This window comes from Fopius arisanus, unplaced genomic scaffold (genome assembly GCF_000806365.1).
Source record: "Fopius arisanus strain USDA-PBARC FA_bdor unplaced genomic scaffold, ASM80636v1 scaffold00080, whole genome shotgun sequence".
Classification (NCBI taxonomy): Eukaryota; Metazoa; Arthropoda; class Insecta; order Hymenoptera; family Braconidae; genus Fopius; species Fopius arisanus.
In genome coordinates this window covers 113,507-141,349 of record NW_011887819.1, presented here as the reverse complement: position 1 = coordinate 141,349, position 27,843 = coordinate 113,507, and the positions used below count along the sequence as shown (strand labels likewise).

Below are 27,843 nucleotides of genomic sequence, written 5' to 3'. Positions count from 1 at the left end.
GTTACAGACGCAGATTTGCACCAGCGCGATTGTCGTTTATGTCTGGTGTATGCCTCCTCCGGCACCTATATCGAACAGAGATGTTGGAATAGTGAATTATCTGGTTTTAATTAAATACAATTAAACCCAAATAGAGTTAGACGGTGAAGTAGTTGGTAAACTGTAGACTCTAGAAGTCTATTAATCTTGTCAAATATTGTGTTATACACACTTGTAATAACGTCATGGATCGAAGAAAAATGTCGTAAGTATTTTGCACCCCCTGATAACGCCCAAGGAAATCAGTGTCCACAGTTGAGGCTTGTTCGTCATGAAAGTATTTTCTAATTCTCACGTGTGAATAATGACTAGTGCCAATATTACGATGTTCATCATCCTCTTGTCTAAAAAAAAAATCACTTCTATAGAAATTTCTGTTCTAACCATTCACTACCGCAGCGTGAAGGTTTTTCTACTGAATATTTTGAGTGTCTTATACAGAGATGAATGTTTGTCAACTATTAAAATCAGAATATGATTTGAATGGATTTGCTCGGGTGTGCACCATTTCTTTTGCTTGCTGAAGCACTGCTTATTGAATATAACTTTTATTATTGTTACATCGCTCATTAGTATTTTGACAAAAATGGAAGGTGATCCCGTAATCGTGGCAAGTTTTGCGGCTTCAGAAAGTATTAAAATCAATACAGCACGTGTCAAACATACCAAATTTTAAATTTATCAAATAAGCTTGGTTATTTCGAGCCCATCATAAAGGCGTTGCGTCTACTCCAATTGATTTTGATACTTGATAGTATCTCTTTCGAACTTTATATAATATCAATATATCTGATCGTGTAGTTTACGCTGTTATTATATATTCATGTACTACTACTGTACTTTATTATACTATTAAGTATATTTTTTTCATAATCAAATATTTTTTCTGTTTGAAAAAAGTGTATAATAGATATAAGATTATGTATGGGACATTTCTTTTTGTTATTCAAGTTTTTATGATGTCAGCTTCAAAGATTATTTATGATTCATCATTGTTAAATATACTGATTAGGCCGAACTAGAAGAATCGTAAAGAGAATTGAATTGAAGTCTGAGCTATATCTCATATTGGAAAATATATATATTTATACGTACAATCTTACTTAATATGTATCACGAAGTATATTTGATTATACATTTTTTTTTACGCAATGGCATTATTTCAATATGGCCAATATGGAGAATATGTCATTGGGTTCATTATTCTGGGGTGGTTCCTCTCTAAAGATTCTTTCCCCTAGCGTCGATTGGGATGATTGTTCAAACTTCTTCATGGCAAATCAATCATTATGTTTACAGAACGTCTGGGGATTCTCTCTATCAAACATTGGAAATCACTAAAACCGCAACACCTGAAGAAATAAAAAAAACTTATAGAAAATTAGCGTTAAAATATCACCCTGATAAGAATCCAAATAATCCAGAAGCTGCTGAAAAGGTAAAATATCCATTTTCGCGGTGATTATCTGCAATGAATACCGATGAAAAATTTTCAGACCTTTGAATAATGAAATTGAATATTATTATATGACAGTTTAAGGAAATAAATCGGGCGCATGCTATACTGACTGATTTGACAAAGCGCAACATTTACGACAACTATGGGTCTCTCGGTCTATATGTGTCTGAGCAATTTGGTGAGGAGAATGTCAATGCGTACTTTGTTGTTACATCTGGATGGTGCAAGGTGAGAATTTTTCCTTTCTATTCCTATACAAATTATATTTTCATAACTGTTTTAAAATTATTAAAAATTTTCTCATTTCCAGGCTCTATTTGTCGTTTGTGCATTCCTGACTGGATGTTACTGTTGCTGCTGCTTATGCTGTTGCTGCAATTTCTGCTGCGGAAAATGTAAACCCACTCCACCAGAAGATACTGGAGTTTATCACAACTTACACGTAAGTTATACCTTTTCATCATAATTCTGGGAGTTCCTATTAGATGTATATACTTCAAATGATAATGAAATGAGTGAATAATTTATTTGATACTTCAAATTTTCCTATTCGATGACAATTTGAGGGAAGTTTGACACTTGTGGGCTCACTGATTAAACTCATGGAAGCATTCTATCACGAACAAATACAACGAACGTTTATAAACTACAGAAAGTGAATACATCAATTGTAATATCGATAATCGATTGGGCTGCATGTACAATTTTTATTATTTGTATTTACACACGAAACCATAGGTTCTGTGATGCAGGTATGTGACGTCTAATAGGTATACGAGTTACGCTTTATGCCAACAATTTTCTTCATGCAAAAGAATAGTACTGCTGTTGTTTTTGCACTGCATTACTACAAGTTTATGAACGATTGATAACAATTTTTTTAAATTTATCACCGTTTAGATGTTACTATTGCACTTTAGAATTCTCTTAAGTTAATATATTTTATCTCTTTCTGCTAGGCTTTATGTAGTGACTATTTTATGATTAGTGTATGCTATATTGGTAAGTAAGGCATATTTTCGAGTTGTGAAACTATTCATAAAGTCTATCAGCAAATTATCTTTTTTCTATGACCCAACTGCTTACGGTTCACACTTTTATCAATAATTATTATCGAAATACCTTCTATTAGTTACATTTATTCTATTTCATGTGCACACAAAAACACAATGAGAGGGTATCCCAACTGATTTGTTAGGCCAGACAATAACAAAAACAAGTAGTTGTCCAAGCCTATTTGGCAGTAGACATTTAACCCAGGGTCAGCCTATTGCTATGGCCGGGATAATCGCCAAATCTTAATGAGGAGCCAATTAGCTATCTTTTGTTGAATAAGCCCTAGTGGTGAGAATGTTCCTGTCAACCACGTAGAGTGGAGGGCGAGTCGAACAAAAATGGCTGACCCGGCAGACTTGGCGCAACGTGTCAGTTTTCAATTTTGAACATAAAATTTAAAAATTGAAATTTGCAATGAAAATCTTTGGAGAATGTATTTCGAAAATGTTGTTCGGCAATTATTATGTTCCCTCATATATTGCAACTCTAAACACGAAAAATACAAATTTTTCACGCTTTCAGTATATGATATTGAATCATATAAACCGCTTTTTCCATTGAGTATCGTTTTTCATCGAAAATCTCCGACACACTTCTCATTTATTAGGAGCAATCTCAGTTCTATCCTTCGGGGTTCCCATTATTAATCACAATGGGAAATTAATAAATTTTCATCGTAAGTCCGATAAGCCCGGGTTGCCAGGCCCTATTTTATACGTTAGTTTCTTTTTCTGATTCTCCATTGCGACCAATAAAATTGGTAGAACGCTTCCAAATCGATACGTAGCTATTCTGACAACGATTAAAAAAAAACAAGTTGATATGTTGATTTTTTAAAATCAAGCAGCGCTTAAACGAATTCTTCCGAAAAACAGAAGAACGAAAATTTATTCACGTTTTTCTTCGAACGTGTACATTTCTTTGGTTGATCTAAATTCAGCACACTTCAACGAATATTTTCAAAAGAAGAAAACTGAATCAATCCAGTGGTTTTTGCGATATTCAAGCAAATCCTTTCCGCTCCAAAGTTAAATATCTTTTGAATGAATCATCCGATCCAGCCCATTTTCAATACGAAATATTGTGGTAATAATGAAAACTTTCCGTCAAATTTCAATAAATAGGTTGGTTTTTAAAAATCAGAGAACGCGTACAACGATTTTTTTGGAAAAACATAAAAATTGAAATATCATGAAAATTTCGTAGGAACACATATATATAACTTACCTACATAGAGCACATTGAGACGAAGATCTTTGAAAAAAAAAATGAAATCGATTCGACAGTTTCCCAGCTATTCAGAAAAACTTTTCAGAAACAATCCTCGATATTTCAAAAAGTACTTGACCGATTGGACTGAAATTCAGCATAAATCGAGTCCATATTAACACCTATGAACTGGCGAAATTGAACATTTTCGGAAATTCATTTACCTAATTGTTCTTCTTCTTGTGTGAAAATAAATCGTCAGTTAACCATCTCCACATATACACATGCCTCTCAAACTTCGTATTTTTACATTTCCAATCGGAAGCAAAAAATTGAACTTGTAAATGTTTTAGACAGAAGTTGTTAGCTTTCACGGAGAGAAAACAATGACATGTGAATTCTAAACATAACTGTTGGTCTTTCTATGGTACAAGCCTAAGTTAATTTTGTTTAATGAGACTAACTATTAGCGTCTTATGAAAGTAGTGGATTTAGTGAGATGAATGCGATTTCTGTCTATTTTTGCGCCTTTTCTTTTACCATCAATGGTGTCAAACGAATGGATGGTGTGGGATACTTTTTTGATGGAAGTGTGATACATGAGGGATAGGTTCAAGGATTCCAGGCAGAATTGTTGACATTGTTCAAAAAGGTCTCTTTACGTATTAGGTTGAGAATTTGTTTCCAACAAGACAAAACAGCACCTCATTTTACTGAAGATGTGAGGGCATTTCCTAATAACATTGGAGGTCGTCCACTTCGTCAAATCTTATTTCACTAGATTTTTATTTATGAAGTTATCTCAAGGCTGCTGTTTATAGAAGTCAACCGACAAAGTCACAGGACTTACAATGGCAAATTAGTAATGCGGCTAACTGCACTTGACATGCTGTTATTTGGTCAATCGTAGCAAATTTTCGAAGAAGATTACACTTTTTGTGTGAAAGTCAACGGCAGGAACATTCAATAACTTCCATAACAGTTCTTTTTAAATATAGGGGAAACGGACACCTTAAGAAAAAAAAAAAAATTTTATGTCCCAGCGTGAGTAAAAAGCGCGATTCTAACCTCGTTTTGCTCGGTTCAATCGCGCTTTTTATCCCTTGGGACACCAAATAGCATATGCACATTTTCTGACTCATGTCATTATATAATGTGATATTCATCAGAAAACACATTTCTCCCGGGGGGTGCATAATATATTATTTTCTCAAGAAAATATGCTCGAGCATTTTCAAATGGCTCTGAATATAACCACAAGAAGGGACAAGCTCTATCGATGAAAATATTTTTTAGGACGGGTAGGAGCAAAACGGACACCCTCCAAATTCATTGGAATGTACATTAGATTTTGAATGTTCATTATATTTGGTACTTCTGCATACATTTCTTATTTGAAAAATTGAACCTTGCGGTCTCAATTTTCATTTATCCGAGCGCGATCTCTATAGCCACGTCTATGTCCTATAGTAATCCATTATTCCTATGAGCCTTTAATTCTGTGTTTTTTAAGTCATTCAAACAAAAAAAAATTATGGAAATAAAAAAATGAAAAAATCAGGAGAATCAAAAAAATTTCACGGTGTCTATTTTGGCCTGAATGTCCGTTTTGCATAAATCTCCCCTACACCGAGAGAAAAACACAGGAAAAATTACGTGACTAATCACGTAATTGTGGGCTGGAGTGTCATTTCGTTTTTTTTTACTGGAGAATTTGGGAAAAAATGAGAGACGAACAGTAAATTTTACTATTTGCTCTGGAAAATTTACATGACAGTTACGTAATTTCTTATGAACTTGTAAAATTTACCACAGTTCCGGTGAAAATTATTCCGAGTAACGTAAAAATTATCCAGTTTCACTTAAATTTTACGTGGCGTACCGAAATTTTTACGTGACCTAATTGAAAAATTCCTAGACAGCGTTGGTGGTACGGCTGTTGGTCATATCCGATCACGAATCATTGTCGAACTTCGGATCACGCCACCCGGCAAATTATTATTGTTGGAAGGATAATTAGTCTATTGTGCTTCTAGGGAGTAAAGTATTTTCTGACTAAATGTGAGTATAATCACATGAGTCAGAAAATATTTTATTTCTGTGAAGCACACGATATTTTATTCTCGTGGGGACTGGAAACTGCGATCTAATCAATAGTATCGTAATTTTTCTACCTCTAAAGGTGACTTGTTACCGACCGAGTGATAAAATGTTCTGAATGATCGGCACTTTTTTCGATTGTACATTTCGCCCCACGTTTACCTTTCACACATGAATTTTTACGGAACTTTTTACGTATTTTTTCCAGTGTTTTTCTCTCCGTGTACGTGCGTGTGTAGCAAAACAGAAATGTTAAGTTAGGTTTTTTTTAATTGTTCCCTATTTTATTCATATTAACGCACAAACGTTAAAGAACCACTTCATGAATGACTCTATTCCATTCATCTCACTATTCCCAAGACGAAAACTGTTGGGCCCATTACGAAAATTTAATTTGGGCTGATGTCATAAAAATATAACCATCTATGTTGAACATCTGCTTTTCATTATTTTTCCCTTAAACTCTACTACTGTATCCTGAAACATTTTCCTTTTTAATTATTTTTGACTTCGTTATTTCGCCATACAAATCATCTTGGGAAATCTTCCATACACACCTCCATTACCTTACTGCTGTCCTAAAGAGAAATCAGTGAGTTACACAGCGGCATTAAGAAGGTGTAGGCATTTTATTTTTTTATATACTTCACTTTTTTGTAGTTAAGATGACTGAAGAACATAAATCATATTACAAAATCTGGGTCGTACGCTATTCATAATGAATAATTGGTCCTAGTATTTTTTTAACTCATTGCGTAGGAGTTTTCAAAGCCAAAGTGTGTTTTTAAAAAATCAAATATTGGCGGCGGAGTAGTGATGGAAAACTAATTTATATCAATCCACAGGAGAACAACAAATACGATTTTGGTTCTTATGTGAGATGACGCTCAAATTGAATGAAAATTAATCATATACGATATGCTGAATACTCATGTATATAAAAGCGAGGTCCATATTCAAATCAAATTATTTCGAAATAACAAATCAGCTGTCATTTGCAAAATTAAATCATATGGATGCATCACATTGAGGTCCGCATGTACTATATATGCAATGAAGCCTTTGGTTTTGATTTTATATTGTGAGCCTGAGATATTTGTAAATTTGAGTTGGCAAATGTGTTGCAGAAACCCCCTCCAGTGGTTACAAAAAAATAATGATAAAAGAATAAAAATTATACGGTGGCTGATGGGAAATATTGATTTCAAGAGATCTGCCGACAGTCCATTTTGATTTTTAATTATTATTGACTATCAAATGTATTTGTTTCCCCTATAATAGTAACTAGTAACCTGCCTACTTTTAATTATTTTCCTGTAATTTTGCCTTGGAATTCAACAATTTGGAAAAAATTCTGAAATACACCAACAAAGATGGAATTTAACCCAAAGATGGTGTTCAATAGATAGTAGTAGTAGATGCAGAACCTAACTTATTTTTTTTTCAGACATTCCCCCTCACGCCTCGCAATTAAAAATCATTCAATCCTTATTCATTTACCATTTTGGATGTAATTGCAGTCTAGATGTTTTTTTTGCTGTTCATTGTACATGTTGTTCTTCTAATTACAGGCCTTTGAAAATTGTACCGTATCTTTTTAAAATATTTACTGATTTGTTATTTCCAATATCGTATGACTTGAGTTGAAGTGTAAATGGACCACTTTAATTAATTTTTCCCGAATGAGCAATCGAGTTTTGTCTACACGGAGAGAAAAACCCAGGAAAAATTATGTGACTAATCACGTAATCGTGGGCTGGAGTGTCATTTCCTTGTTTTTACGGGAAAAAATGAGGGACGAACAGTAAATTTTATTATTTGCTCTGGAAAATTTACGGGACTGTCACGTAATTTCTTACGAACTTGTAAAATTTACCACAGTTCCGGTAAAAATTATTCCGAGTAAGTTTCACTTAAATTTTACGTGACGTACCGTAATTTTTACGTGACGGAATTGAAAAATTCCTAGACAGCGTTGGTAGTACGACTGTTGGTCATAGTCGATCACGAATCATTGTCTAAGTTCGGATCACGCCACTCGGCGAATTATTATTGTTGAAAGGATAATTAGTATATTGTGCCTCTAGGGAGTAAAGTATTTTCTGACGAAATGTGAGTATAATCACATCAGTCAGAAAATACTTTATTTCCGTGAGGCACACCATATTTTATTCTCGTAGGGACTGGAAACTGCGATCTAACCGAGCGAAGCGAGGTTAGAATCATACTTTCCAGTCCCGGCAAAATTTACGGAACGGAGTATCGTAATTTTTCTACTTCTAAAGGTGACTTTTTACCGATCGAGTGGTAAAACGTTCTGAATGATCGGCACTTTTTCCGATTTTACATTTCGCCCCATGTTTACCTTTCACACATGAATTTTTACGGAACTTTTTACGTATTTTTCCAGTATTTTTCTCTCCGTGTATTTAAAATTTGCCTACATGAAATTTCATCGTCGTCATTAATGGTAAAAGATGTGTCACAATATTAATAGCAGTAGACTCCTACAAAGAATGAATTATATCATAGCTATATTTTGATAATCAAAACGTAAAGTGTTTAATTTTCCTCGATAGACAAAATATTCATTTAATACGAGTATCTAAATAATATGCATTATTTTTTTTGTTGAACATAATGTACATCACTTGGGAAACTTGAAACATAAGCATTTACAAAATATTACATTGAAGCATATTTTTAGCAATAGTACTCTGTTTATGTTATTGTATGATAGCAGGGCCAGAATCAGCGAGAAAGGCCGGGTGATGGTTTCGGAAAGGTACGTTTGTCATTTTACATTAAAACATTAATATTTCCGTTTTTTTCTAGGATTGGACAATTTTTTGTGATTATCACTGTTCGCATGCATGTCGCTAATTTTTTCTATTAAAATTAAATTTTTTTTTGCCCAAACGAAATATCGATTTTCATCGTGAATAATTTGTTGATGTCGCATTTGTAACAGTCTCTCGAAAAACCTTCAAGAAAAAGAAAAATGAAGAAGACGAAAGTTTGCAAATAGATAACAATATACTCATGTGCGTTTGGAAAAAACATGATTCTTCAATAACTTTCCAGTAGACAAAAGGACCTGAAATTTTTCGTCAATTTTACTGAAAATGTTGTTTTTATTTGCGCTCTGTGTAGTTATAATAAGCAAGTGCCTGAAGTTAAAGGTGGATTGTTTTCTTCTTATCATTTTTCAATTTTGTTTCTTGCAGATTTTTTGGCAAACTGTTAATCAAAGTCATGCGAAAATATTTTTTTATTTTTGAATTTTACTATTATTTTTTTATTTACGACGGTTCATCTACGGACAATTATTTTTTCACTGTTTTTTCTCCGTTTTTTTATGAATTCCAAACTTTTTCGAAACAATGTATCAAAATTTTCGTACCACGAATATCGATGTAACTCAAACCTGATATATTTTTTCACATCAAGTTGATTACCAGTTTACCAGAAATTTTCATAAAAGAATAACGAACGGTGGAAACATCGATGTATCGTTAACATAAGTTTCTGATAATTCCTTTATCATTAAAATACAATAAAGTTACAATAAAATGTTATATATGAAATATACATTATTACTGTAGATGAATTTAAAGGACCTAATTGAAATTTATATGATATTAGAATGAGCAGATATACGATATACGGATATCATAGTTATCAAACAATCGATTAGATCGATCAAATTACGCCGTATAATTTTTCGGCAGAGTAAAACATTTTTATATCAGTTGTTCTATACTTCACTGAACATACAAGTGTGACTCAATGACACAAATTAGTATTCGAAATGTCAAGTGTTAATTGCAAATTTTATACCTATTATGTAACTTTCAGAAAAAGAATATGAGCACTCCTATTATGATTGATGCTAATAGGAGACAGCACGACGAATATTTAAAAAACACATTAAACAATCGGACTCGTACTTTGAAAGATATTGGGCGAATTATTTTTTTCACGTAAAGTTGAATAACCATGAGAGCCACAACACCACTAAATTTCCACTTCAAAAGCAAGAAATGCCAATTATTATCAAACTGAGGATAGTTATTTGGCAATATTGTGATTTTATTTGATAGATATTATGCAGGGGTTATTTTCACATCAAGCAAACTTAAGCATGTATTACATGCACCGAAGCGAAGGGTAGGGGTAGGGGTAGTGTTTCAGTTCCTGAACGTGAGAAAATCGAAATTTTATTTGCCCCATTGAGGTGGTTTTGCATCACTTCAGTGGGATACATATTTTTCAGATAACATGTATTAGCCATTACAATCCGTAAAAAACATTAAAATTTTTGGGACAGTTATTGAATGATTATTGAAATGATAAAAAATCAGTGCAGACAACGGGCAACGTTGCCCATTATAATATTTTAGTAACACAAGTTGGCAACATTTTTTACCCAACCATTCCAGATTATTTACCTGCGCACTATCAGAGTAACTCGACACAAATTCGCGATAAAATAACATCAACTATTATATTAACAGTCGAACAAGAAATATTCAGTGACCATTTTGTGCATATTTTGCGGAATATTTTAGTTTATTTTACTATGAAAATATTTTCTTGAGCGTACTTGACTTACCGAACCCTGTCAATAACCACTGCCTCCAACGTATGTTTTCCACGGAAAATATGCGCCAGGAGGTAAACCCGAGCGGATACGCAGCACGAGCGTGTAATATAATGACGCACGTTACGCCCTCTGAATTTTTGGTTTTTGGCTACTGAGTCACCCCTGTTACGTTGCAATAGGGAGTGATTTTGTTAGATTGTTTATTGATTTTCCTCGCCACGCATTCACGAGGCAACGAACGTGAATAAGGCTTTCATGATAATTCTTTTCATATCTGTGTTGCAATAATTTGAATGTAGCGCCTGCCCACTTCACTCTGGACCGGTCGCGACGTCGTCCCATTCTGAGACTGCCCGCACATGAATTTCAGGCAATCGAAATATTATACTTTTTTCAATATTTTTCTACAAACTGTTGATCTGAATTCAACGAAAAAATATACCGTTTGTGCGTTTTATGATATCCTACTAAATTTTCCATATGGTTCTGCAATACATTAAATAATTACAGAACAAGATTAATCAATTTCTTATATTCTGCTAATTGAGCAGTGGTACTCAACTACCTTTCTCATTTCACAACGTCTCTCACGCGCTGTTGTCATATCTCAGTCGATTTCTACCCCTCACACTTACGCGCCGTAACTGAGCCCTATCATTGGCCCTCGTTAATTTTTAATTATTTAAAATGGGTCGAGTGCATTTTTTTTTCCTATTTTTCTAGTGTTCGGGGGGGGGGGGGTCCCTGAACTCGTGGTTGGAAGGTATTACACTTATGAAGTTACACCCTGTATATTTCCCGATAAAGCTTGGTTGATGGGCACCGTGCCGACCAAGGTTTTCCACGGTTTTCCTTGGTTACCAGAAGAGTCTGTGCATGGCCTACAGCTCCTGGGGCAAATGCGACACGGCGAAGACAAAATGCCGCAACCAAATGTAACAGGCTAAATATAGGCTATATATGGTGATAAAGGAATAAATACATATACTACTGAAGCTTAGAGTCTAAAATTTCATGACATAATATGAGTATTGCTGTAAAGCATTTCTAGGCGGAATTTCAGCTCGATCAATAGAATCGGTTCGAAAATGCAGCAATTTTTTTTTTGTCGTAAATTATGTGTTTGATGCCGTAAATCACTTCTCTTCTTCTTTATGTCGTAATTTACGCTTCCGCACTCGTAATGTACGAGATTAAAAATCGCGTAAATAGCGATCTAAATTTCGTATTTCAAGTATGTGTGCTTTGTGTGTTCTTTGAAATGATTTTGATACATTCGTGTATAAAAATTCACATTTTATGGTTATATATAATCCTCCCTTCTTCAAAATACGATCGTTATGTAATATTATATTTCATGTAATTTTTGTATGATACTCATTGTATGATTGGATTTTACATGCGATTTTATTGCTTTCGTTCGGAGGCTTCTACGGAGTTTGTCTTTTTAATTTGATCGTTTTCTAAAATTATTGAACTAAATCCGTGGAACGTGAATGTTCTAAATTATTTTTGAACGCTACTGCTACGTTTACCTTGTGCGGAAATGTCTCGTTTCGTTTACTTGTATATCTCCGTAGAGAAATTCTGTCAAATAGTAGGTAAGAGTTGAGGCTAACTATGGAATGAAAATTCTGCTAGATCGGTCAAGCCGTTTTTGAGAAATCGTGATTTGTTTATAAATCGTTTTTTCGAAATATCTCCAAAACTAATGAAGGTATTCAGTTTATTTTTTATTTCATTCTCTTCGCCACGATTGGCTCTATTGGAATCAATCAAAAATTTGAAAATGAACTCTGGAAAAAATCATAGTTATTGTCACTTTTATGTTTTTGAAAAAAAAATGTTGTACGCACTCTCACCCCCGCAAAAATCGAGATATCAACTTTAAATTTTGACGAGATTCTCCTTTTATCACTGCAACGGATGGTATTGAAAATGAGTAGGATTGACTGATTAGTTCCGGAGATATTCAATTTTTAGTGTAAAATGATTATGTGGAATATCTCAAAATTGACTTAACCGAATTCATTTTTTTTTATGTGAAAATTTCTGTCTCGATGTCCCCTGTCATTATCAATTAAAATATATATAGTTGTCCCTAGAAACTTTTTGAGATATTTAGATTTTTTCATTTTTCAGTTCAAATTGTTGTACGCCTTTTTTTTAATTCCATTCTTTTCGTCATGCTTGGCACTATTGAAATTAATCAAAAACTCGAAAATGCAGCCTGTAGGTAATCATAGTTATATGACACTTTTATGTTAATGAAAAACAAAATGTTGTTCGCTCTTTCATCCGCACAAAAATCAAGCTATTAAGACTGCAAATTTCGACGAAATCGTCCGTTTATCACTACAATGGATAGTATGAAAAATGAGCTTAATTGAACAATTGGTTTTATAGATATTCAAATTTTAGTGTAAAATGATTATATAGCTCAGAATATCAGGATCGAATTCGTTTTTTAAATTTGAAAATTTTAGTCTAAGAGATGCTTAATCGCTACGACCATTTAACACTCATAATAGATCCAACCTGACGAGGAAAAATATATTGTTAAAATCATTCGGAAGCCCTCCATCAATTTATTGATGGCAAAAAAATATACCTATACATTTCGCTAAATCCTCCACAATGACATAATTGTTGTCGCCTATTTAATTTTCAATAGTGTTCACTGAAAGTTGTTTTCGCATTTCCGATAATTGCACTAATAACTGATTCATAAAAAAAATCTAGATCCTGTAGACCGAATTGTTTTCTCTAAAAATTTTTTCAAGCGAAATAAATTTGATAATTCAATTTTTAATGAAAAAACCCTTTCATCAGGAGTTCAATATGTGCTAAGGAAAATTGTTCTTATGTTTTTTTCGCTAACTTCGACTATCTGCTGAATAAAAAGTGATAAACAATGACCAATAATTTTATTCATCGTTTTCCATTCAATAAATACTCTAGTTGAAGGCAAAAATCAGAAGGATTTATCGTCACTGAAATATTTGAAATATTTATATGTTCAAAACACTGTTTTTATGAAAATTGACACTTTTCTCCGTGAAATTTTCCTGCATACCTTTTGCCATGATAGTTTCTAGTTTATCCTTTCTTTTTTCAAGAAAATATATTTCTCCATATCCATGAAATCATACATGTATCGTATTCTGTATATGGTATTTTAGCTCCAATTGGAAATGTAATTTTATGTATTACAGCAACGTGATCGATTTACCAAAAGAAGTATTAAATATTAAATTCGATTTCGAAATGAAAAAGAAAATGTCAGTAATCCATTCGAAATCGCCTCTCCGCGCCCATATATAAATTCAGTATTCAATAGACCTAATTATAAATGAAAGAAAATGGAAATTTTTTTTTTAAAGAGGATTTATTTGTCTTAACTCAGTATTTAGAATTTTGAAAATTAGTAAATATTTGTTTCATGTAATTTCTTAACATTATTCATTATCCACAAATTTTGCATTTCGTTATATATATCAAACTCAACTACGAATGAAAGGCCCAATCCTATCACGATGCATTTGTATCCGCCACGTTCTCCCTAGAGAATGGGTTCTGTCGACATTGTTGCACGTTCCCGCTGGGCACGCAGTTTTTCCGGTTTTTAGCATATTTTTAATAATTTTTTTTAAGCGTACTCGTGACCCTCGTGATTTTTTTCGAATGAATTCATCTCTCAAAGATTGACGCATGTGCAAAATTTTATGAGGATTGCTACATGTTTTCATTCAAAAAATAATATATTGTGCATCAGGGGCCGAAAGAGGTCTTCCCGTCCGAGCTGCACATAGTGTTTTCCGTCATACCTACCCGGAAAGTTCGATTTTACTCCCCAAATAACGAACAGAAAGTGGCCCATTCTGTCCCTCAGGTTTCTGTTGTTTTTGAGAATCTTCGGGATAACATAACCCACATTCTTCCCGCCATTTACGGAGAAAAATGGAACTTTTCCGTATAGTGATGACGGAAAGAATAACATGCACCGAGGAAGGGAAATAGGACATTCAAACCCGCGAAATGAGGAGTCCATAATGAAATTCAAACTGTCAGTTTGACGAAAAGTTGTTTAGATTGGATGCTGTTTTTTTTATGTAAAAACTAGCTGATAAAATTGTCAGTTCAAAGCCCTCTTGGTCTTACCACATGGTCCACACAAGAAATAGATAAGAAAAAAAAAGCCTAGACATCCAAAACGTGTTAAAACCGACTTAACTTCACAGTCCATACGAAAATTAACTTGGGTCTATTTTTTCTGTGGTCTATTTCTTCAGAGATTTTCCATCCAAATGACGTCCTATTGGCTGACATGTTTGGGAAAATAATCACTTATAATACCACAAGAGCTTTGAAATTATCGGGCACTTCCAGGCAGGTTCGTTGCAAACCAATGAAGGAGTCCAGTTTTTCAGGTTAAAGAATCACGAGCGCGAAACACGAATGATTTTTCCTGAAAAAATTGATGACTTCATTTGTTTGCAGGGGACCTTGAGGGAAATGCCAGATCATTTTGAAGCTCGTGTGGTATCCGAAAGATAATTTTTCCGATCCAAATGTCGGCTAATAGAATTACTCTATGAGACGAAACTCACAGTTAAGAAATAAGAATTTCATATTTGTCTGTCTGTCGTTAATTTGACCGTATCATGTTTTGTTTTTTATATATAGCAACTACCAGAGGGAAACATCAACAAATCATCAGTATAATACCATGTATAAATTGAACCACGGGACGTCAAATGGTGCAATTCTATTGGTTGATATTTGAGTGGGAAGAATAATGCAAAAAACTTACACACGTGTCTAAGCATACATAGACACATTTTCTAAAAGTATCTATTTCAATTTCATTACTTTTTACGCCATTTAAACTGATTCAGTTCACTCTTAATGTGGATTCATTCGATTTATATGCATATAAAATAACATTAGCACCTAGTTCATAAATTACACGGCGTTGTAGAATCGAAAGGTGGAAATTTAATAGCAAAAGAGTTATTACAATTTGATATCAAACTTTTAAGACGCGGCGGCAGTCCCCACGCGGGTGGTATGTGACTCTGGTGGTCACCAAAGCGAAGCAACGTTTACTTTGGTTAGTGCTTGGATGGGTGTCGTCCACTTAGTTACGCCTCTCTGCGTGGGGACAGCCGGCGTTAGGCCCGGATGTACGGTTGTACTACTGTGTCCATCGAGTCAGTGCGACTGATGAACACAACAGAATACCTGCATTACCGACCGGCCGTATAACTGAGGCTTTCCATGGTTTCCCTCAGTACAAAGCCAAATGGGTGCAGTCAGGGAAAAAATCGGTCCGCGCTACCACAAGGGAGAGAGGGGAACCACTGGAAAAAAGAAGGGAGAAAGCAACTGTGAATTGAAGTTCACACAATGGCTCATATTGCTCTTCATGATTCAATAATTAACGATTCGAGTGGTGTAATAGACACAGGGAAAGCTAGTGCAGATAATATTGCTCTAATTATCGTCAACTATGTTTACCATGACGACATGGTCGAGCTCCACTCTCATGTAATTTAAAAATGTTAACGTTCACCATTCGAACATTTTCTGATAATTACAAAATTTACATAATTTTTGTAAGCTAATACGTGATCATTCTTCTATTATGCTATACAATACCATATAATTTTATTAAATATGTATTAAGAAGTTGGTGATACAGATAGGTTTTTTTGAATAGAGTGTAATTGGAATTTGTTGATGATTTGTTCAATTTAGGATGACGGAAGTGAAGATGACACTGTAACAAATCAACCAACAAGTGGAGCTGCACAAGGCGCCTCTACCAACACGGTCTTCGCAATGCCACCACCACCTGCGTCAACGGCTAATGAAAGTACGAACTTGAACAGCGGTGGTCAGGGTGTTATATATACCACCAGTATGTCTAATTCTGGTTAATTCATCGCACCAATTAAGTTAAATCCCCATGCACTCTCCATTTTTCGTTTATTTTTGGTTTTATAGCATATATAAAGGAAAAGCAGACGTAAATTAAGATGAGATGAAAGCAGTTTATACAATCAATGCATGAAATGAACTTGTTTTTCTTTACATTGCTAGTAACCGTGCTCTAAATCAAAGTGTATAATGAAGTACATTCAATATTCTGAAGCACAATTTCCATTAATTGCTTTTATTTGTAATTATTTTGCATGTATTATTGTTTCTCATATTATTAGATTTTTTTGGTGCAGATATTGGCATTCAGAATATTCCGTAAACGCATATAGCAATAACGGTGATACGTGTATCGGAGGTTTTCGATACCTGCTGCGCAACGAGATGTAATTTTTAGTAATTTTTTTTCTGATAAAAAAGATGAGATATTAACTCTTTATCTCCATTTTATTTTATAACTGAAACGAATGAAAAGTTTGACGCGAATCGTACATGGAAATTGCCCACTATTATTTACGGTTTACGAAAACAATACTCTTCGCATTTTTACGTTATGAAGTGCCAGAGTCATAGTTTTTAAATGCTTCTCCATTATTTTCCTGAAGATTCAAAAATTATTGTATTAATAAACTTATTGTTTCCCTTTTGTGATTTTTTTCTTTTTTGTCGTATTAATGTATATATTTCAAATAGCTAGCTGAGTAGGTGACCACTAATAGTCTACATGAAGCTTTCATGAAGTCGCGATCACTCATGTTCCAATAACACATTTCGAATGTTGGAAATGCTTGCACGCCAGCGTCTCCAAGAAGAAGCGATTTACTTGAAATTTTATCACTCGAACGTAATGCCTTCGCACGGTACGCGTAATTTGACTGTTTTTCGATAAAAATTCCTCTTTGATCACTATCACAAAAAATCTACGCGAAAGATAGTATTTTTGTTGTATAGTAGAAATCCGGAATTTGCTGAAAAAATAATGTATTTCTTCGGAACAGGATTTCTGCATAGTAACGAATTATTTTTTTTTTATTCAAAATTATGTGCTGAACGGACGAAAGTTTGTTTGGCAACTTTCCTTAAGCAAACTAATTTTTCTTACGCTTTCTTGCCATCATAGTGATATTGTGCAAATACAATTACGAGATCTTAGCTATAGCAGCGGGTAAACTACTCAAAATACTAAAAATCCCAAACAGCTCCGATTTCATGACTTTCGATGTTTTCTTCACGGATTTTCATGAGTTTACATAAAAACATGAAAAAATTATTTCTAATCACTGTACATAGTAAATAATACAAACATTTAGGAAACATGGTTTATCCTCCCGATTTTTTCCAGTTATCTTTCGAAAGAATATTGATAACGTGACATTTGAAGGTAATAATTTGAATGTTGTTAACTAAGAGTCCGTGGATAGGGTAAAATAACTAATAACCCACAGAGACGACAAAGTGGAGCTGAACATGGATCATTTAAACATATTAATTCAATCGGCTTCTAGTTCATTACCAATAACCGAAATGCAAATTTATTTACTCATATAACTTGGTGTAGAGTCAATCACACGAAAACATTTGCATCTGTAGAAGATATGGCATCTGGGGAAAGTGTACATAATTTTGGCTAACCATATATTCTTTCGAAATCCGGCGTAATCATCGATTACTGTCTCTTTACTTTATTCTTTACTTTCTCTTCTAGCTTCCGCTAATTCCTTGTTGTATTTTTCCTGGGGCGTTTCTGCTTTTCCGTGGTTCGGCGTTTGCCCGATTCCCCATAGGCGTTTCACTTTTTTCAATGTCGTTCGCAGATGGTTCTTCACGACAGCGAGGGCACTATCCCACTGTTGTTGGTTTCAAAGTAACGTTTTATGGTCTCGCCAAAGCTTTCAACTGACCGTTCAAGATACTTTTTGTTCTGGAATTCTTTCGGCACATCCTAGATCCTTAAAGAAAGTTCCTTTCCAGAGTTATTTCAGTTTGCCTTCCTAGGATATCTCCTTGGGGTCTTTTCCCGTCTGCCACAGATTCTCAGATATATCTGACTGTGTTATGAGCCTAATGATTTATTTGAGCCCTCTAGTCCCTCATACAACTCGACACGCCCACGATACAGATGGTAATATCAAAAACCGCCTGTCTTCTACAGCCCAGGATAGTCGATTCGATATCCCTGTTTAAGATTAATAAATCCTGACTCCTTTCATTAGTGTTTCAACTACCCCATACTATCTGACGGGACTTGTCATCATAACCAAGCAGGAGTGCACGGCTCCCACCCCTCACCATGTGTGTCAAATTCACAGTTTCTAATGTTGAAGGTTGTTATGGAGGGTTGTAGGTTGTATTATACTGCCCCCACAACTACATCAACAACCTCATTATCTTTCATGAGGAATTTCAGCCTGATAGCAGTCAAGTCCCCTGTGCTGAGTTGTTGTAGAAAGAAAGCCTGAATTCCCTCAATTACAATGCAAGGCCTTATCTTAAATAACTTCCCACAATTTTCGAGACCAGCCACGGTTCTTGGGTAAGAGACACAACTATTTACATTCCTGCGACCGTCTGGCTGAGGATAGGAGAGGCTCTTTTGCTGTGATGCAAATTAATCTGGGCGATAGTAGTCGACCTATGAGCTATTTTGGACTCACTTGTCTTTCTCGTTCGTCTCATTTCCTGCAGTGCGGTTCTTCTAGGGACTTGATAATAATCCTCTGAGTCCCACAGTGAGATCTAAGGGTGCAGGTCTTGAGAGCCTCTGAAGTCCTGTCTGTGACGAGTGCAGCGAAGTAGGCACTCGACGTGCCCTTTTTCTCACTGCCTTTGGTCGTAATCGACTTCAACGATGGTTACACTTCAAAATTTTACCTGCTCATAAGAACAACCACGTTCTGGGTCGAAATAACTTAGTCCTCTACCTGTACTATCAGCCTGTGCTGCTTCGGTAGCTTCTCAGGGGGCAGCACGTGTAGAGTCCTCTCGTGGACGTTGCTGTTCTCCTTACCCTTTAATATCCAAGTCGACTTTGTTGCGTTTTTATTTTATTTTAGTATCCATATGAATCCCACGAGTATGCACGGGGATGGTGTATCATCCGGGCAGAGCAGGGATTAGTTACATACACCACTGAGGATGCAGTCCCCTTGTCGTCATGCAGCCTTCAGCACGGTAGCTAATATTTTCCCTTTGACAGTTGGTCTGGGTGTTTTAAATTCGCTCGTTCGTGTCTCCGATCTATTTGCCCTGTGATCGTCGTTGGCCAGTCCTTTTATGGGTTCCTTCCAGGTCCGAAAAATACTTGTTTCCTGTTCCAATCAGAGGCTTGCTCTTCCCCCTCTAGCCTTTTCCTATCCATCGCCTGGATACGCGCTCGATTAGTAAGTTAACCTTGTTTTCTGCCCCCTACCACCAGGTATGGCCAACTCGAGATTGAGAATCGAATTCATAAAAACCTGCAGATTTACCATTATAGGGCTTTCACGTTCTGAAAACGCAAAAATATCTTATTTATTTATCACTGACATACAGTGCAATATGTTGGAACGTAACTTTGTGTGAGCTTGAATCTCGCCATCCCAGGCATAATTATTAATGGCTAAGATCCGTCTCATGATCTACAATTGTTTTTCAATGCAATTTCGAATAAAGATAATACCCACCACCGCTCAGAATCAACGGGTCTCAGGAATGAAAGGCAGTAAGTTCTTTTTACTCCCCCAATGTGCTCCTGAGTATATTTTCTTTATTTCTTTTTCAGGTGTACACTTTTTCAGGACTTTATATTTTATTCTCGTCCTTTACAGAAATAATGCCTGAAAAACATTTGAAAATGTAACAACATAAAAAGTTGTTCTGACGTATCCTTTGCATCTTTCAATGGCAGTATACTCTTACATTTCTAACAAATTAAACTATAAGTCAGCGTATCGAGCTCAACTGCACCTCGTCGGTGGAAACTGTTTAAATGCATTTTTAGAGCCGCTTTTTTTTTATTCATTTTTCTTTTGTAATTTTTGTTGTGGGCAATAATTTTGGACAAATTCTTTAACTCTAGCATAAGAACCTTTATGTCCAAAATTTGCTCAGGATGCTATCCCATCGAAAGAGGGATAGATCATAGATGGGGCCGAGGGGGAAGCTAACGGTAGCGCGTTGTGGCGGCAATTTTTAGCGAATATTACTAATTAATAGAAACAGAGACCATTTTTTATTGAAAAAGTATAACGATAATTTCTCATTCACTCTGTCTTAACTCAACTTCAGTTTAAATTGGCCAAATTGATTTATTGAATTATGAGCATTAGCCCTGCAAAGATTTAAGAGAACGAATGAATTTAGGGGGGAATACCCCATTGACATTTTCAATTCAGGCGAATGCAGCGGAAATGTCGCCTCACCTTTGTATGTTGCAGAGCCGCCCGAAATTTCTACTAGTTTCTAGGGTTACCGTACTTTCTAAGGTGACGGTATTCGAGCTGGTATTACGGGGTGGAAAGAGTAAATTACGAATATAGTTTCAAAAAAGACGAATTTTGAACCTGTAAATTACAACTTTGAAATAGTAATATATGAAGTTGAGGTCACGATTCATGTTGCAGTACTTCTATTTTATGGTTAGCTTTCTCTAAGTGAGCGGTAACTTATCTATCACATCGCGAATGGTCAGACAGCTGAGGAATAAACACAGCTGAATAACTGATATTGTAGGAAACTATATTATATCCAGATATAAATATTGTACAAGTGAATGCAAGCTTTTCACTTTTTTTGTCGTTTTCTCGAAAAAGGTTCTATATAGAAATCGTGATTCAATCTATAATCGATTTGCAATTGAATTCTATGAACTTTTGTTCATATGACTAAGAATTATATTGGAGCGATTTAATTTTGAGTGAACTGGCTTCGTAGCTATGACAAAAATGTATCATAAATTCATCTAAATCTCCAAATTAGTGTACAGTAATTAATTGATAATTCATAGAATATAAATGTATTTTCTCTGAACTGATAATAATGAAAACCATGTGGCATCCAGTCACTAATCCTTTTGCAGCGGGAGCTGCTGCAGAGGCTGCAGCCCAAGGAGGAACCAAATGGTAGTTATCACCAGCCACTGGAATTTCGTATTAGTTAATCGCTAATGTTATAATTGCTGGATACGTTAATCGTCAGCAATGGAAAAATGTTATTTTTAGGGAAATACACGAATTCTATATTATATTGATATGTCAATACAGTACATCAAATAGCTACTGAGAAATTTGTTACTGGAAGTAAAAAATCGAGTTTACTCATCACTGAGAACATTGAAATCCCTGTACAGAAAGTTCGTTAGGTCAGTTGCTTAATTAATACAAATTTCCAATGAAAAATAATGACCTGTGTATAGATACAAGCTGAACCATTTGTATATGACTTTATTTTTGTGCTGAATACTCAAATACGAGAAATTAAATTATACAATTCAAATTGTATGAACAGAGGATAAATGAATGAAAAGTTGACATTTTTTTTTAACAAGAAATGTTTGTAGGATTAAATCATTTATTATTCAGCAACTTTTAACATATTGTACTGTTTTCCGTATATTTTTAAAATGAACATCTGTGTGCATGCAGGCAATACATAATTCACAAACAAGAATTCATTGATAGTTTTCGGAATGAAATGCATGCTCATAAGCGCATTGAGAATCCATTAGATAAACCAAGGTTTTTCTATACTCTTCGGACATCAATAGTGAAAATAAATGCCTAAGGTGCCATTCGATATGTTCATTCAATTAACATTTTTTTAATTAGAAATTATATTTTCTAAGCGGAAACATTGGTCTCATCATTGATAACCACAGCAGTTTTTTGTCTGTATCATATAACACTGAACAGGACACTGACAATTAGACGACACATTGTCGACGACATACTGTTCTCTTCAAACATTTTCATATTCATTCCTGTGGATCTAAATCTAATACTAAGAAGTTTCGACATTGTGGACCCTGATCCGTAACATGATTGATGATTCTAAGAGTTGCAACGGAATGCTTATTAAATTGCGCTTCTTACATTGAATATAATAAATCGTTCCATTGTTTACTTGATATTTATTACTAACTGACTTATGTCAATATTCCATCTAATTTGTCTATTAGAAGAATTTTTAGTACACACGATAGACAATGAGGAGAAAAAGGCTCGATCAAGTACTCACGTGATTGCTCGTCATTTTATGTTTTTTGTTTCACATCCAAGTTCCAAATGTCTCCAGCTAATAGCGTTATGGATTGCTGAAGTATTTTACAAAGTGTAGTACACTTGAATATAATTTTCGTATTCTCTTGTTACTCTAGAGCGTAAAATCATTCATTCATTTTCTGCGCAACCAATTGTATACTTAAATTATTAAGTGCGTGCAGGATTGATTCAAGTGGATAATCGATTGTGAAGAGGATTTTCGAAAAACAAATCAACATTTAATGTCACGAATTGACAATTTTGTGAAAATATTATTCTAGAACCAGGTAGCTTGCTAACGAGAAGGAATCAGTTGCAAATTCCAATTAAGGACTCAGTACAGGGATAATTATGTCGATAGAGAAAGAACCATAAACAGCATTAAGTGTACAATGCAGGCATTTTGTCAACTATCTCCTTGTGAAATTTATTGTTTTCACAATCTATGTTCAAAGAGTCCGTCAATCTTTATAACAGTAAGTGAGGATTAGCAGCTGTCAACATGATTGGTCAGAATTACAAACATTAAAACCTTCTCCACATTTTGAATGTGTATAGAATATTACTCTATATCATTCTATTGTTTTCGAGACAACTGTAAATGAGAAAGGTAGGCTATTTAATAAATGTTTTTCGCTATTTAAATCCTCTTTTTTCGAAATCCATTGTCAATTTCCAAATATTGATAATTCTCTGATTAAGAAATGATTTTCAGTCAGCCTCATTGATCGGTCTGCAAAATCAAAGATATTAGCTGACGCTTGAAGAAGCTGGGCCAATGTTAAAAACGAAGATATAACCGATGATATTGCAAAAATTGGAGTGTTTTGAATACCGTTTATTGCAATCCTGTTTACAAATATCAATTTTATTATAGTTACAAATCGTAATTTTTTCAATTATATGACGGATCATTTTGCCTTTCTTTCCTGCCTTTTTTTATCCATCTTCATATTAAATATCACACCATGCTTACTTTTTAAAATTGATTCATGCTGAGAGCTTTTAAAGATGGAAAAAAATCAATTACATCAAAAATGAGGAATTTCCAAGAAAAAACGGAAAACTTACTTAAACTTAAAACGGAATTCATCCATGAAAAAACACGATTGATGCAAGCAAACAATGAAACAATTTTTCATACATTATTGTATTTTCTGAAATTATTTATTCATCTCTATCCACTGATTGGCGAAAAATAAATAGAATTTTTAATTCAAATTATGAATTTGTATCAAAAAAATAAGAGCACAGTTTTCAAATAGTATTGAACCAGCCGCAAGTGGTGGACAAGCTATTGACAACTATAGTAGTGCTATCAACTATTACCAGTGTGCCCCATTGGAAAAGCATTGGAGTTATTAGTAGTTATAGGTGATTCAAGAGCAGAGGTTTGTTTTTGTCGTCCTCGATGTAATAAAAGGTAATATCTAATTAAAAGGATCAAGTCAAGAAGGGAATAGGCTCAATCGACCGACACAATTTCAGACCAGTGCTGTTTAAAGAATAACACAAAAATGCAACAATCATTAGACGAAATGTGGACACGGTGAATGTAATGAAATTTCCGTTTCCCAGTCTTATAGCGATAAAATCCCTATGTGCATCAAATATGGTCTATTTTTTATTAATATAAATCAGGGCTGGGCAACCTCTGCTCTGAGAGCAAATCGTGCTCCCAATCTCTATTAGTGCGTGACAGAGGGTAGAACCGAAATCATTGGATCAAGTGATGGGCCTTTACGACCAGGGTCGTAAAGACATTTCCGCTCAGTTGAAATCAACCGAAGTGGAGATGACTCTTCAGTGAAGAGAAAGAAACGAAGTGAGTAAATGTGGGAAAGTGAAATTTTTTCTTGCAGTACGGTGTTTAGTTATTTTGAAAATTATCGTTTCAAATTAAATGAAGGGCCAATTTTTCGATAAATTTACCGTGTGGTTAAAGTTCAGTTACGACCCCTCACCGCTGAGCCCAGCCAATCAGGGATCTCAAAGATGTTTAATCGCTCAAGTGTCGGCAAATAAAATAAAAAAATTCGAATAAATAATTTATGATTTAAATAATTTTTTCTAGTCATTTACAAGCGTCATCGCTTACCTTTCGATCAAAATTATGAAGAAAAATGGAAAATATTTATAAACGTTGACTATGGCTGACTACTGCAACAATGCTCGAGTTTTGATCGTGCAACACCGCAATTAGCGAGGTGCTCCGCCATCACTGTTTCATCGTCATCTACCTTGCCGAGAAGGCTCACCTGTAAGAACAAGATTGTCAATATTTTCGCATCCTAATAGCCACTGATTTTTAGATCTTTTAAAAAATCAATTATAAATTTCTCGCTTATGATGCCGGGTATTATAATTTTTTTCACCGGTGATAGAAACTATATATCCTTAAAAATATCATATTCGATTTTTTTTCAAAAGTTAGAGTTTTTAAACTACCCGTTATTTTGATTCAAGTACCCGCCGTCACAATTCTCCCATAAGCGGATAGACAACACGTATTGCTGCGAGTGATTTTCAGAAATAAATTTTCAGTATTGTGTAACTCAGATATAGAAGTATAATATAGGAAAAAATCAAAATAACGTAGAGTTGTGCGGGATTTGGTAAACATCCTTAACTGTAACTTTAACAACGGTTAACTTATCGAAAAACTGGCTCTTAAAGTATCGAGTATTGAAAGAAAACTTTGAAAAGCAACTTACAAAATACTGACAGTTCAGGATGTTGAATTTTTATGACAATGTCGATTTTGTTCAATGCACTATTATGTTTTGGTATTTATTTCTCTTTCTTTATTATTAATCTGTCTTACAGGGAAAGACTGCCCATGACAGATTAGGTTCCATACAAACAGTAGATATACAAAAGAAATGATTTGTATAATAAAGAAAATAACGGTTTATTCTAAACAGAATATGCATCAAAAGATTGAGAGAGTTGAATAAAGAATACGACGGATGCCCAACTAAAGATAATGACCAATTAAGTCCAACTAGTCTGTTTCATATATCAGAGGTTTAAATCGAGCGTAAGATGTGTAAGATATCTAGAAATCAGTTAGTCTGGTCTAAAACATGACGAACGTTGACTGTCAAGAAAAATGTCTGATAAACCAACAGCACCGGATAGAACATAGAAAAGAGCTGTGATGGTATCTTCTTCAGCAGAGTTAAAAAAAAGTAGACAACTATCTGTCGCAGTATCACTTAGATGTGGAAAAATATACTTTCGGTAAGGCATCTCGCAGAATGTATAAAAAGGTAGAACATGTAAAATATATACTCCTGCTCAAGTAAAACAAGGACGTTGTTCGAACGGCTATAGTATAAACAATGGACTATAGTTACTTTATATTTAGCCCAATATCCATATTATTAATAGATGCTAAACACTGTTATGGGACGTCCCCTACGACAGTAACTGAGGCTCCCACTATGATCGTACTAGAACTTTTATAATTGAAAGGGTTATAAACTTTATTCGATACCTAATTTGAATTTATGGCTCTGCTCCGAACTACCTGGATCTTCCCCATACCTGATACATATTATGAAGGGATGCTAATGAATATGCGTACTACGATACCATTGCAAGTGAAACAATAACGGTTTCTTTTATACAATCTAATCGAACGATGGTTTAAGATGATTCAGTTAATTAACAATTAGATTTTACATATAAAACAAATTAATAATATATGATTATCGATAATTGTCTGAATTTCTTTAATGCCTAAATGGGGGTACGCGATGTTGTGAAAGTAAATTCGAGAGGCAACACGGCACGCGCGCTGCCATTATGATTTAAAATTTCAAAATTAAATGAGTCCCGAATTCAGATTAGCCGCCAACTTTCAAAATATCGATATCTTGCGAGTTAGACCTCTCTATTATTTTGAGACTACGAAATTGTATATTCCCGGGCGGTTGGGATGGAGTTTTGTACTCGTGCGGAATTGGCGTTTAAGCTGAAGGTGAAGACTGGCCACCCTCCACGAGTGGAAAATCCCTATCTCGACATCCGAGATATTGTTTTTCCGTAGCGATTCTCAAGTTTTCAAACTTAGTAAGTATGTAGTACCAAGTCCCAGACGAAAAACCATGAGTAGTCACAAATTTTTTTCCTCCCGAAATTTTAATTTTTTTTTTTTTGGTTGAAACAAATATCCATTCTATATTGTTGATATCTCCCGAGTCTCAACATTTAAGAAAATGGTTTTCAAAACACTTCAAATTTTGCGGAATAGCCAATACCTCTTTGACATTGAGCTGAACTGCTAAAATGACCAATACCGGCTGTTTTGAACTTGTCAAAAGTAGGAGATAATAAAACATTTAGGAAGTAGAGTGCTTTATGAACTTTCAATATATTTAATTTTGACTATGGGTAACTGTAGCTGACTCGGTAAGTTTTCCATAGCATTAATCTCAATTACGCAAGTTCAAATATACGTTGTGAATTTTGGAGTGAAGCCATTGGATTTTTGTTTAATTTGACTGGTTCTCCAATATGATATATTCAATTTATTATTAAATAGAATCGGACAGCACATACAAAGTTGATACTTTGTTGATTATTAAATTATTTTTTAGTTAAATAACCGTAGGCATAATGTAATGTTTCCGTCGCCTATAGCGCCTATCAACCTCAGAAAGAATTTCAACCATTATGTACCAAAGATGTTAATATGTAATCTATGGAATCACTCAAAACTATAGACTTCTTAGAGATTTTCTAGTTTTTAAAGAATTTTCAACCATCTCATTTTATTAAAAAGTGTCATATTCATACACCTTGTTGTTTATGCATAATTACACACATAGGCATATAGAATTGGATACATAATAATTATTGTATATCTATTAAATATATAAGTATATTATAGATCATTTACGGATATTAACGAACATTGTTATACCATACAATTATATACAGTGCAGGTAGTAATTCTATAGCTATGCAATGAAGTTATCCCGAATTCGTTGTAAATAAATGGAATTACGATAGAAGAGTATTTTCCGGTCCTATACATAAGTCGATTGTCTTTTTGTTTCGACGCTTCAGACTATTTCATGAAAGACAGATAATGTTTCAATGATTTTGACAATTGGGTAATTAATAAAGAGACTATAATGCCATCAAATGTGTACCGTGATTATACCCCTCCAGCTATTGATCGGCGG

General features: G+C 34.5%; 1 protein-coding gene across 3 annotated transcripts; it reads left to right on the top strand.

The window, feature by feature from the left end:
• LOC105270181 (cysteine string protein) lies at positions 1-23,293 on the top strand. 3 transcript variants are annotated; one of them, XM_011310944.1, is made up of 7 exons: positions 1-244; positions 1,339-1,477; positions 1,574-1,726; positions 1,809-1,940; positions 8,607-8,648; positions 16,230-16,392; positions 21,451-23,293. In XM_011310944.1, exons 1-7 carry the CDS (start codon positions 225-227, stop codon positions 21,513-21,515), a joined length of 714 nt encoding a protein of 237 aa, XP_011309246.1. In that variant the 5' UTR covers positions 1-224; the 3' UTR covers positions 21,516-23,293. The 3 variants fall into 3 exon arrangements, with proteins under 3 accessions (XP_011309246.1, XP_011309245.1, XP_011309247.1); XM_011310943.1 differs by having other exon boundaries at positions 8,604-8,648; XM_011310945.1 differs by lacking the exon at positions 8,607-8,648.
• Positions 23,294-27,843: the final 4,550 nt, after the last annotated feature.

Bases quoted from the DNA above. Each gene is read 5' to 3' on its own strand.
- LOC105270181 (XM_011310943.1), top strand. From the start codon at position 225: ATGGATCGAAGAAAAATGTC. The intron at 1,941-8,603 runs GTAAGTTATACC...ATTGTATGATAG, and splicing joins GAGTTTATCACAACTTACAC to CAGGGCCAGAATCAGCGAGA. The intron at 16,393-21,450 runs GTATGTCTAATT...TGTGGCATCCAG, and splicing joins GGGTGTTATATATACCACCA to TCACTAATCCTTTTGCAGCG.